The sequence below is a fragment of the Jaculus jaculus genome, chromosome 14 (assembly GCF_020740685.1).
Source record: "Jaculus jaculus isolate mJacJac1 chromosome 14, mJacJac1.mat.Y.cur, whole genome shotgun sequence".
NCBI lineage: Eukaryota > Metazoa > Chordata > Mammalia > Rodentia > Dipodidae > Jaculus > Jaculus jaculus.
The window spans coordinates 4,446,452-4,458,521 of record NC_059115.1 but is presented as its reverse complement, the minus strand read 5'-3'; the positions used below and the strand labels follow the sequence as shown (position 1 = coordinate 4,458,521).

The window sequence follows — 12,070 nt, the reverse complement described above, 5'->3', positions numbered from 1 at the left end:
ATGCTGTTAGCATCCTCTGGGCAGGGGGGGAGGGTGGGGGGGCCAGGGGGCGGGGCTGGCAGCCTGCATCTGAGAAGAACCTCCCAGCAGAGAAGCGAGGGACCGCTTCTAGCAGATGGAACCTAGAAAGTGAGAAAACTGAAGTTGTCAATAAAAAAATAATTATAAAAAGAAAGGAAGGGAGAAAATTGTTGTGGCACACTCCTGCCTCAGAGCGGAGACAGGAGGATTGAGTTTGAGCTCAGCCTGCGCTGCACAGCGAGGGCTTGTCTCAATTTAAAGGGGGCGGGGGCTGGAGGGATGGCTTAGCGGTTAAGGCGCTTGCCTGCAAGGCCAAAGGACCCAGGTTCGATTGATTCCCCAGGACCCATGTAAACCAGATGTACAAGGTGGCACAGGCAACTAGAGTTCATTTCCAGCAGCTGGAAACCCAGGCACGCCCAGTCTCTCTCTCTCTCTCTCTCCCTCTCTCTCTCTCTCTCTCTCTCTGCCTCTTTCAAATAAGTAAATAAAAATAAAATATTAAGAGCCGGGCGTGGTGGTACACATCTTGAATCCCAGCATTTGGAAGGCAGAGGTAGGAGGATCGCAGTGAGTTCAAGGCCACCCTGAGACTACATAGTGAACTCCAGATCAGCCCAGACTAGTGAAACTCTACCTCCAAAAAGTAAACTTAAGAGAAAAAAAAAAAAAAAAGGCTAGCCTTCCAGGCACAGCGATTTGCACCTTAATCCCAACACCCAGGAGGCTGTGGTTTCAAGGTCAGCCTGGGCTACAGTGAGATCCTACCTCAAACACACACACAAAGAAAATGATGGTGCTCATCTGTAATAGGAGCATTCAGGTGCAGGAGCAGGAGGATGTGGATTTCAAAGCCCTCCCAGGCAACATAGTAAGTTCAAGGTCAGCCTAGGCTACATGAAACCTGTCTTAAAAAAAACAGGGACACGACATGGCTCATATGTAAGCCATGATAGAGCCTTGGGCTCATTAATGATTGGCACCCAGGTGCTCTGGGAGGCAGCTGGTAAATGCTGTAGGTGGATGAAGATTACAGTTCTGTGGCTACTCCATTCTGAGTTTGAGCCCTATAGAATGACTCAGTTTACAGGAGACGTTGGGCGGATCTCCAGACCTCTGGAAAATGAGACCGATGTTAACAACTTCCAGGCCCTGTGTAGTCCTGTATTGAGCACATGGCCATGGAAGGCGTTTGCTGACCACACAGTAGCCATGGGCCAGGCCTCCGTCCTCTTTAGGTATCTTCATTCATCCCACTACATTTTCTATATATAAGAAGTGACCTTTGGGTCTGGAGATATTAGCATTTAAGCACTTGCCTGTGAAGTTTAATAACCCCAGTTCGAAGCTCAATTCCCCAGGACCCACATAAGCCAGATGCATCTGGAGGCCCTGGCGTGCCCATTCTCTCTCTCTCTCTCTATCTGCCTCTTTATCTCTTTGTTGCTCTCAAAGAAATAAGTTTAAAAATAAAAAAAAAAGAAGTGACCTTGGAGGGCTGGGTGTAGTGGCACGTGCCTTTAATCCCAGCACTCCAGAAGCAGAGATGGAGAGTTGCCCTGAGTTCGAGGCCTCCCTTAGACCACATAGTGAATTCCAGGTCAGCCTGAGACAGAGACCCTGCCTTGAGAAAAAAAAAAAAAAAAAAGGCTGATGGCTCTAAGCCATTCAAAATCGGGTTCTCCTGATGTGCCACTCTCCATGGGACACCCCAGCTCTGGATCTGAAGCCACTGTGCCAGTATCCTTTTTTTTTTTTTTAATTTATTTATTTGAGCAAGAGACAGATAGAAAATGGATGCACCCGGGCCTGTAGCCATTGCAAATGAACTCCAGATGCCTTGTACGTCTGGCTTACATGGGTAACTAACTGGTCAGTCAGACCTGGCTCCTTAGGCTTCACAGGCAAGCGCCTTCACCACTAAGCCATCTCTCCAGCCCATCTTAGTATCTTTTTTTTTCTAAATAAAAGTACTTTATATTTATTTATTTATTTACTTGTGAGAGAGAGAAAAAAATGTCAGGGCCTTCAGCCACTGCAAACAAGCTCCAGATGCATTTGCCACCGTGTGCATCTGGTTTATGATCCTAGTTCCTTTGGCTGCAGGCAAGCGCCTTAACTGCTAAGCCATCTCTCCAGCCCCCTTAGCATCCTTTTTAAAGGTATAGCATGAAGGGCAGTTTCTTATCTCCCATTGCCCAGAGCACAGTCACGTGATCCTCCTTTGCAGCAAGGAAGGCTGGGAAGTGTAGTCTCTGCCTGAGAAGCCATATGTAAAACTCCTACTCTTATTTTTTTTTAATATTTTTAAAATTATTTATTTATTTCAGAGAGAGAGAGAGAGAATATGGGCATGCCAGGGCCTCCAGCCACTGTAAACAAACTCCAGACACATGCGCCCCCTTGTGCATCTGGCTTACGTGGGTCCTGGGGAATGAAACCTGGGTCCTTTGGCTTTGTAGACAAGTGCCTTAACCACTAAACCATCTCTCCAGCCCAAGATTCCTGCTCTTTAAGGGTGTAGGTGCCAAGAATGGAAAACGGGGAGGTTGTATTCTGTGGGAGAGGTAGGCCTCTCTACCACTGGGTTTGCTAGCTGAGGTCCATGCTGGTCTCTAGGAGCCTTGAGATCACAGAAATTACAGGTGTACTGTGTGGCCAGATCCCTGAATATAGTCTGACCTGGGAAGCTTGGCCTGATCAGATCCAGTTAGGCCTTGAATAGAAGAAAGTGGAAGGACTGTCAGTGAGATCACGCAAGGGCTCTGTAATGCAGCAGATGTGGCAGTCCTGTTTCTGGGACACACACACACCCCCCCCCCCACGGCTGGCTGGCCCCGGATTACCTTTCCTTGGGCCCCAAACCTGACTTACCTTTCTCTGCTCACAGCTCGGGTACCCCACGGGTGCCCCCTGCCTCCCCCTCCAGTCACAGCCTGGCTCCCCCATCTGGGGAACGGAGCCGTCTGGCACGGGGCTCCACCATCCGCAGCACCTTCCACGGCGGCCAGGTCCGGGACCGCCGGGCAGGGGGCGGGAGTGGCGGGGGGGTGCAGAATGGGCCCCCCGCCTCCCCCACGCTGGCCCATGAGGCTGCGCCCCTGCCCTCCGGACGGCCTCGCCCCACCACCAACCTCTTCACCAAGCTAACCTCCAAACTGACCCGAAGGTGAGCTGCAGGGGATGCGGAACCTGGGGATTCGGGGTGGGGGGGACCCCCATCCAGGCTGGGGGGGTGGGAGGGCCTAAGCTGTCCTCTGTGCTTCACCTCCTGCGCCTGACTTCTCTTCCTGCCGTCCTCCTCCTCTTCCTCCTCCACCCCCGTCGCTCCTCTCCACCCCCTCGCCCTGCAGGGTCACTCTCGATGCCTCTAAACGGCAGAACTCTAACCGCTGTGTCTCGGGCGCCTCTCTGCCCCAGGGATCCAAGATCAGTAAGTCTCCGCTCGCTCCACTCGGCCTCCCGAGCCGCATGTGTGCCTGTGTGTGCCTCATCCGCAGGGACCCTGTGGCGTGCAGTGACTGTATTGTGGGGTCTCTTCAGTGGCCGCATGTATAGCCCGCCCCGCCCCACCCCTGAGCTAGCCAGGCCTGGGGGCCGGTGTCAACGCTTCTGAGTAACTTTCCGAAATCTTGGGAAGGCCACCCACCCTCTCTGGGGCTCCCTTCACTTCCCTCTTGTGACCAGGGGGTAACGTCGCATAAGTTGAGACAGAGCTCAGAACATCACACACCTTGTTGCAGTCATATTCACATTGCTGGTAGAAATCACCCAACCAAGTGCAGCTTGTTGGAAAAAGAGGTTTATTTTGGCTTACAGGCTCGAGGGGGAAGCTCCATGATGGCAGGGGAAACAATGGCATGAACAGAGGGTGGACATCACCCCCTGGCCAACGTAAGGTGGGCCATAGCAACAGGAGAGTGTACCAAACACTGGCAAGGGGAAATTGACTATAACACCCATGAGCCCGCCTCCAACAATACACTGCCTCCAGCAGGCGTTAATTCCCAAATCAGCTGGGAACGTAGCATTCAGAGCACCTAAGTTTATGGGGGACGTCTGAATCAAACCCCCACACCTTGGAAAGTGCGTTATGAGTGTATTATTGAGACATATTCAGACATGCAATAATGTGATCATTCAGTGGGCACCTAGCACGTTCCCCAGCCCTGGAGCAGCGAGAACATAATGCGCATATCTCTGTCCTGTCAGAGACAGCCTTTTGTGTAGCAGCACAGACTAAGAGGAAGAGAAGATGAAGCCAGGGCCTGAAATCATAGCACCGGGGATGGCTGAGGCACGAGATCACCAAGTTGGAGGACAGCTTATGCTATAAAGTGAAACTGACTGAATATTTAAAAGGAAAAAAAAAAAAAACCAAAGAAAAAATGGTGGAGTAGCAGGGCTCTTGGGGGAGGAAGGGACATGATGTGTGGATCAGAGGTAGAGCACTTGTCTAGAGTCCACAGTGAGGGGCTGGGGGCGTGGCTCAGAGGTAGAGCACTTGTCTAGATCCACAGTGAGGGGCTGGGGGCGTGGCTCAGAGGTAGAGCACTTGTCTAGATCCACAGTGAGGGGCTGGGGGCGTGGCTCAGAGGTAGAGCACTTGTCTAGATCCACAGTGAGGGGCTGGGGGCGTGGCTCAGAGGTAGAGCACTTGTCTAGAGTCCACAGTGAGGGGCTGGGGGCGTGGCTCAGAGGTAGAGCACTTGTCTAGAGTCCACAGTGAGGGGCTGGGGGCGTGGCTCAGAGGTAGAGCACTTGTCTAGATCCACAGTGAGGGGCTGGGGGCGTGGCTCAGAGGTAGAGCACTTGTCTAGATCCACAGTGAGGGGCTGGGGGCGTGGCTCAGAGGTAGAGCACTTGTCTAGGATCCACAGTGAGGGGCTGGGGCGTGGCTCAGAGGTAGAGCACTTGTCTAGAACCCACAGTGAGGGGCTGGGGGCGTGGCTCAGAGGTAGAGCACTTGTCTAGATCCACAGTGAGGGGCTGGGGGCGTGGCTCAGAGGTACAGCACTTGTCTAGGATCCACAGTGAGGGGCTGGGGGCGTGGCTGTGTGATAACTGAGTGGCTCAGGACGGTGTCTGCTATGTGAATGTCTGCCAGTTGCCCCTCTTGTGCCCCTTCTGTGTATGAGTGTTTGTGTTTGTCTTCCCACCCTCTTTTCTTTTCTTCTTCCAAGTCCTTCAGTATCTTCTTCTTACCATCTGCACTAACCATCTCTGAATGAGGGGATCACCTGAACCCTTGCCCTCCCTAGCCCAGCTCCAGCCAACAGGAAGGACTGAGCTGTGGCTGGAGCTGCCAGGAGTCCGATGGCTGTGGTTTGGGAAGGGAGGCTGCCCACCATCAGGTTTTCACTCCACTCCCTTCCATCCCCTAGGGTCGCAGACGAACCTGAGAGAATCGGGGGACCTGAGGTCACAAGGTGAGTGAAAAGTCTCAACCCACTTTCCTCAGCTCAGTGTTCCTCACACAACCTTGCTCCCCCCACAAAGAAAAAAAAAAAAAAGTTTGCCAGGTGTGGTGGCGCACACCTTTAATCCCAGCACTCAGGAGGCAGAGGCAGGCGGATCGCCATGAGTTCAAGGCCACTCTGAGTTTATATAGTGAGTTCCACCATGTCAGCGTGAGCTAGAGTGAGACCCTACCTCCAAAAACCAAAAAAAAACCACAAGTGTCCTAAAATGCTTTAGGATCTCTGGTCTAGCCAGTGTCAGACTCCTGGCTCAAGATGTCTTATTTACGCTTCAGTTTCAAGCACTCCACTGTGGGCACCAGTTTCTTAACCCTTATCCTCCTGCAGTATGACATTCTGCCAACACCTCCTCTCCTCCCGGGCCACAGAGGGGATGTGGACAGCTCTAGGCCACATTAGCATATAGTGTCTATCTCCGCACCGTCATAAATATTTTACTTTTGAGAGCGAGTCTCTGGCAGTCCATCTCTGTACTTCCATTCTAGGGTAAAAGAAGCCACCTTCATTCCAAACAAACAGGTGTTGCTATGTCCCAGTAATACTTCGTTTCTGCACTGGAGAGTGGGTTCAGTGGTTAAGGTGCTTGCCTCCCAAGCCTAAGGACTCAAGTTCAACTTCCCGGTACCCATTGTAAACCACATGCACAGAAAAGTGCATGCGTCAGTGGCTCATTTGCAATATTGGAGGCCCTGGTGCACCCATACTCTCACTCTCTCTTCCATCCTTCCTCCCTCTCTCTCTCTATCTGCTTGCAAAAAATAAAAAGTTTTTAAATACTTTTTAAAAACTGGGACCTTGGGGTTGGAGAGATAGCTTAACAGTTAAGGCGTTTGCCTGCAAAGCCAACGGATCCCAGTGTGACTCTCCAGGACCCACATAAGCCAGATGCACAAGGGGCACATACATCTGGAGTTCGTTTGCAGCGGTTGGAGCCCTATCATGCCCATTCTCTCTCTCTCTTAATAAATTATATATATATATATATATATATATATATATATATATATGTATATGTATGTATGTATGTATATACGTATGTGTGTGTGTGTGTGTGTATATATGTATATATATATATGTATGTATGTATGTATGTATATATTTGTGTGATTCATTGGCTGGGACTAGGTCACATGTCCTTCTCCAAGCCAAGGCCTAAGTCTTATCATAATGGTTCAGAACTGTGATTGGTCAGGCTTGGTCTTATTTTTATTTTATTAAAATTTTTATTAGTATTTATTTGTGTATTTGAGAGAGAGAGGAAGAGACAGACTGGGCACACCAGTGCCTCCAGCCACTGCAAACAAACTCCAGACGCATGTGCCACCTTGGGCATCAGCCTTATGTAGGTTCTAGGGAATTGAACCTCAGTCCTTAGGCTTCACAGGCACACGCCTCAACCACTAAGCCATCTCTCCAGCTCTATCCTTGACTTAATCACACTGGCCAGTGATGGGGGTTATGCTCTCTTTGGCCAGAACGGGCATGTGCTTGGCCAAACCAGAGTTTGGTCTGGAAAGTTTGTTGAGAAGATATGTTTACCCCAGCACTTAGAAAGTCTGAGTCTCGCTGTTTGAAGATAGCCTCAGATACAGGATGCGTTCTAGGTTATCCTGGGCTAGAGTGAGATCCTGCTCATTAAAAAAAGTTGGCTGTGCACCTTTAATCCCAGCACTCGGGAGGCAAAGGTAGGAGGATTGCCGTGAGTTTGAGGCCACCTTGAGACTACATAGTGAATGAACTCCAGGTCAGTCAGCCTGTGCTAGCTGGAAACACTACCTCAAAAAAAAAAAAAAAAAAAAGTATTAGTAGTAGTTGGCAGTTTGTATCTACTGAGATTGTAACCGTAGCACTGGGGATCCTGAGGCAGAAATAGCAAAAACACCCATGCCTTCAAAAAATAACAGGTCTGTCATGGTGGCTCACACCTTTATTCCCAGTACTTTTTTTTTTTTTTTTTTTTTAAGTTTTTCGAGGTAGGGTCTCACTCTAGCCCAGGCTGACCTGGAATTCACTATGGAGTCTCAGGGTGGCCTCGAACTCACGGCGATCCTCCTACCTCTGCCTCCCAGGTGCTGGGATTAAAGGCGTGCGCCACCACGCCCGGCTCCCAGTACTTTTTAAAATATTTTGTTTATTTATTTGAGAGAGAGAGAGAATGGGCACACGAGTAACAGTGCTGAGATTAAAGACATACGCGACCACACCCAGCCTAAAATAAATATTTTTTAATGTTTAAAAACAAAAACTGGAAATTTCCAGACACCCTTTTGTGCAGTGTTGTTCTCAGCGAATGTTTCTGTTTTGAGTGAGGTGCTTGGTTCCTAAGGGAGAAGCGATCCTCACTAGTTGACAAGGATGGGTTGGTTAGAATGCTGGCTCAGCTGGTCCTAAAAATAGACAGGGGAGCTCACAGCCAAGCCAGGCTGGCGGGGTGGCTCTGCTCCATGACGTCATTTGTTCAAGCATCCATTTCTGCCAGCCCTGACGCTTGCCAGTCTTGCTGGCATCTGGTCCCTTGCTGCTGCCTAGGCCCGCGGTGTTCTGGGAAGACAGTGACATGGGTCCCACACCTGCATTCTGTCCCCAGATAGGCTGCAGGGGAGACTCTCAGTTTTTGTTTTGTTTTTTTGGTTTTTTCAAGGTCAGGGCCTCATTCTGGTCCGGGCTGACCTGGAATTCACTATGTAGTCTCAGGGTGGCCTTGAACTCACTGCGATCCTCCTGCCTCCCCAGTGCTGGGATGAAAGGCGTGCACCACCATGCCCGGCTTTTGCTGGTGCCCTTGTCACTGTGAGGGAAAAGGGGGGGGTGTCCCCCAGCTGTCCCCAAGTGCGTGGGAAGAGGCGCTCCCCCTGAACCCTCCTTTTGATCCCTGCTGTCCTTCTCCCGTCAGTTGCCATGTACCTTGGGATCAAGCGGAAACCGCCCCCCGGCTGCTCCGATTCCCCTGGAGTGTGAAGCTGACCAGCTCGCGTCCACCCGAGGCCCTGATGGCAGGTCTGCGACAGGCCACCGCGGCCGCCCGCTGCCGGTGCCGACAACCACAGCCGTTCCTGCTGGCCTGCCTGCACGGGGGTGCGGGCGGGCCCGAGCCCCTGTCCCATTTCGAAGTGGAGGTGTGCCAGCTGCCCAGGCCGGGCCTGCGGGGGGTCCTCTTCCGGCGTGTGGCGGGCACCGCCCTGGCCTTTCGCACCCTTGTCACCCGCATCTCCAACGACCTCGAGCTCTGAGCCACCAAGCACCGCCGCCGCCGCCGCCGCCACGGTCCCCCGGACCCCTTCCTCTTCCTCTCCCCTGGCTCCCTTCACTTCCACGAGAGGGGAAGGGGACAGAGGCAGGGAGTCCCCATGTCGTCACCTCTCTTTACCCCGGATTCGATTGGTGGACAGACACATGGTCCCCTCTGCTATTCCCCAGGGGACACAGGGCATGAGGAAAGCATCAGGAGTCCCAGTAGGGGGAGCTGGCATCCTCCTGGAACCTTTAGTGGGTTCTGTTCAACACCCCCCCCCAACTGCCCTGCCAGTGGGCACCCTAGGAGACTGTGGGGGCAGGAAACAGAAGCGACTCTCCCATTCCTCCCAACAGCTCAAGAATGAGGCCTCGGGCAGGGGCAGAAGTGGGGGGAGCTGCTTAAAGACTGAAGAGGCCGTGGGAGTAGGGATCCCGGGTAGATTCCTTGCCCTCCCCGCCCCACGTGCTCGAACCCTCCTCCCGCCCCAGGCTGGCGCGGGGCACTTTGTACCGATCCCTGTAAATAGTCCCCTCCCCTCTGCAGAGGTCTCGGGGAGCGGCCTGCCGTCACCTCCGGTTTTTAAGTTATTGTCCCCGCCCTTCTGTCCGCCCCTTACTTGCAGCCTGTTGCCCAATAAACGTAGGAGAGCCCCCTCCCCCGCCCCAGCCAGTGTGGGCTTTTGCTTCCCTGCCCCGGCGCACAGGAGAGCCGGGCAGCGGGGACCTGGGGGGCCTGGTGGTTTTCTCATCTGCAGAATGGGAGCAGTGGGGTGGGGGAGCTCAGCGTGATGGTCGCGGGTGGAGCGGAACTCAGCCTTATCTGCGAGGCCCCGGGACCTCTGTCAAGCCACCCACGCGGCCACTTGTCCTCCCCCCCTGCCGTATCACACTGGACTCAAAGCCTCTTCCTACTCCAGTAATAACATGTATTCAATAAACAGTCATTGGCCGGTGCCGACTCTACGCCAGGCCCAGCTCTGCATACAGAAGCATTGGTGGGGGGGGAGGGGTGTCCCTGCATATAGGGGACAAGCGCCTCAGTACCCTGGATGGCCTGGAAGATAACAGGAGAGTTAGAAAATGTGTTCTCGCCGGGTGTGGTGGCGCACGCCTTTAATCCCAGCGCTCAGGAGGCAGAGGTAGGAGGGTTGTCATGAGTTCGAAGTCAGCCTGAGCTACAGTGAAACCCTACCTCGAGAAGCCAAAAAGAAGAGAGGATGATGTGAGCCTGTGGCTGTGGCTCAGTTGGTAGAGTACCCACCTGGCATGCGCAAAGCCTTGGGTGCCAGCAAGCTAGCCAGTGAGTCCTCGGAATTCTCTTGTCCCTGCCTCTCCGGTGCTGGGATTACAAGCACGTGTTGACCCACTAGGCTTTCACATGGGTGCTGGGCATCCGAACTCACGTCCCCCAGCCTAGGCTCAAGCTAGCTATGTAGCTAAACGTTGCCTCGAACTTCTGCATCTGCCTCCTGAGTGGTGGTCTTCGGGTGTGTGCAGCCAACCCTGGCTTATGCGCTCAGAGGACTGAGCTAGGAGGCTCAAGTCTGAGGCCAGCCTGGGCTGCAGTGTGAATTCAAGGTCAGTCTGGGTTAGAGACTGCTTCCAAAACAAAAAAAAAAAAGGCATGGTGGCGCGCACTTTTAATCCGAGCACTGGAGGGGGCGGGGGATGTAGAGGTGGGAGGATCGCCATGAGTTCGAGGCCACCCTGACAATACATTCTGGATTCCAGGTCAGCCTAGGCTAGAGTGAGACTCTACCTTCGGGGGGGGGGGGGAGGACACAAACACACAAAGGCTGGGCATGGTGGCACACAACGTTAGTCACAGCACTTGGGAGGTAGAGATAGGGGAATTGCTGTGGGTTCGAGGTCACCGTGAGACTACAAAGTGAATTCCATGTCAGCTTGGACTAGAGTGAGACCCTGCCTCGAAAAAGAAAACAAAAAGGTAGAGATGAACCAGTGAAGGGGTCTGCTATCAACCCCTGTCCCCTGTACACGTGAAGTTACAGGAACTGATGCCAGAGTCAGGCCATGAAGGATGAGTAGCCTGTCCCTGGAGCTTTGGACAAAATCTCAGCAGAAACGGAAGCGCGTGGTGTAATTTCAGAGACCTGAGCCCCATGTTAGGTACTAATGTTGGGTGTTCATGGAGAATTAGCAAGAAAAATGCAATACTTTAGATTAGTGGCCTGTCTGCACTACCTAAACAGTGGCTGTTAGTTTATGTTGCTTAAAACTTCAGGGATGGGACTGGAAAGATGGCTTAGCAGATAAAGTGCTTGCCAGCATAAGCCTAAGGACCCAGGTTCAATTCCCCAGAACTCACTTAGGCCAGATGCACACAGTGGTGCATTCATCTCGAGTTAACAGTGGCTAGATACTCGGGCATGCTCATTCTTTTTCTCTCTCTCTCAAATCAAATGTAAAAGAATGTAGGGCTGGTGAGATGACTTAGCTGTTGAGGAACTTGCCTGTGAAGCCTAAGGACCCAGGTTCAATGCCCCAGGACTCACATAAGCCAGATGCACAGTGGTGCATGCGTCTGGAGCTCGTTTGCAGTGACTAGAGGTCCTGAGGCATCCATTCTCATTCTCTTTCTCTACCTCTATTTCAAATAAATATTTTTAAAAAGCCAAGCATGATGGCAAACACACACCACATGCACAGATTCCAACCCTCCAAAAAATACTAAAATTCAAAGGAGCAATTTTTAAGAAAAATAAATAATGCCAGGCGTGGTGACACACGCCTTTAATCCCAGCACTCAGGAGGCAGAGGTAGGAGGATCACTGTGAGTCGAAGCCACCCCTCAGACTACATAGTGAACTTCAAGTCAGTCTGGACTAGAGTGAAACCTTACCTCAAAAAATAATAATAATTAATAGGTAAATAAAAATGAACAGATGGGATTAAAAACATGTCTCCTGCCGAGCGTGGCGGCGCACACCTTTAATCCCAGCACTTGGGAGGCAGAGGTAGGAGGATCGCTGTAAATTCGAGGTCAGCCTGAGACTACAGAGTGAATTCCAGGTCAGCCTGAGCTAGAGTGAGACCCTACCTCGAAAAAAAAAAAAAAAGTCCCCTGCATGCCCAGGATGGGCAAACCACTTGGAAGGGCACAGCCGCTCCTTTTCCCACGTCAAGAAACCCTCCGCACAGCACACGCAGAGCTAAGGCCACCAAAGGTTTTATTAATGGCTTGGCATGGGAAAGCTCCTGCTGGTGGGCGGGGCTCCGGAGAGCGTGAGGGAGGCTCCCATTGGCCAGAACCCAGAGGATGGAGCCCATTGGCTGGAAGTCAGAGAAGGCGGGTCTCCCAGGGCGAAGGGGGC

General features: G+C 52.2%; 1 protein-coding gene across 3 annotated transcripts in view; it reads left to right on the top strand.

Annotated features, from left to right (window-relative positions):
• Positions 1–9,698, top strand: part of Mark4 (microtubule affinity regulating kinase 4) — a 57,838-nt gene extending 48,140 nt beyond the window's left edge. For 2 of the 3 annotated variants that reach the window (XM_045133884.1, XM_045133886.1), the window contains 3 exons: positions 2,912–3,190; positions 5,406–5,450; positions 8,395–9,698. In XM_045133884.1, coding sequence (XP_044989819.1) covers positions 2,912–3,190; positions 5,406–5,450; positions 8,395–8,731 — 661 coding nt within the window. In that variant the 3' untranslated portion in view covers positions 8,732–9,698. Of the gene's footprint in view, positions 1–2,911; positions 3,191–3,374; positions 3,455–5,405; positions 5,451–8,394 lie in introns of all 3 variants that reach the window. The other variant, XM_045133885.1, reaches the window with a different exon arrangement.
• The last annotated feature ends 2,372 nt before the right edge of the window (positions 9,699–12,070 follow it).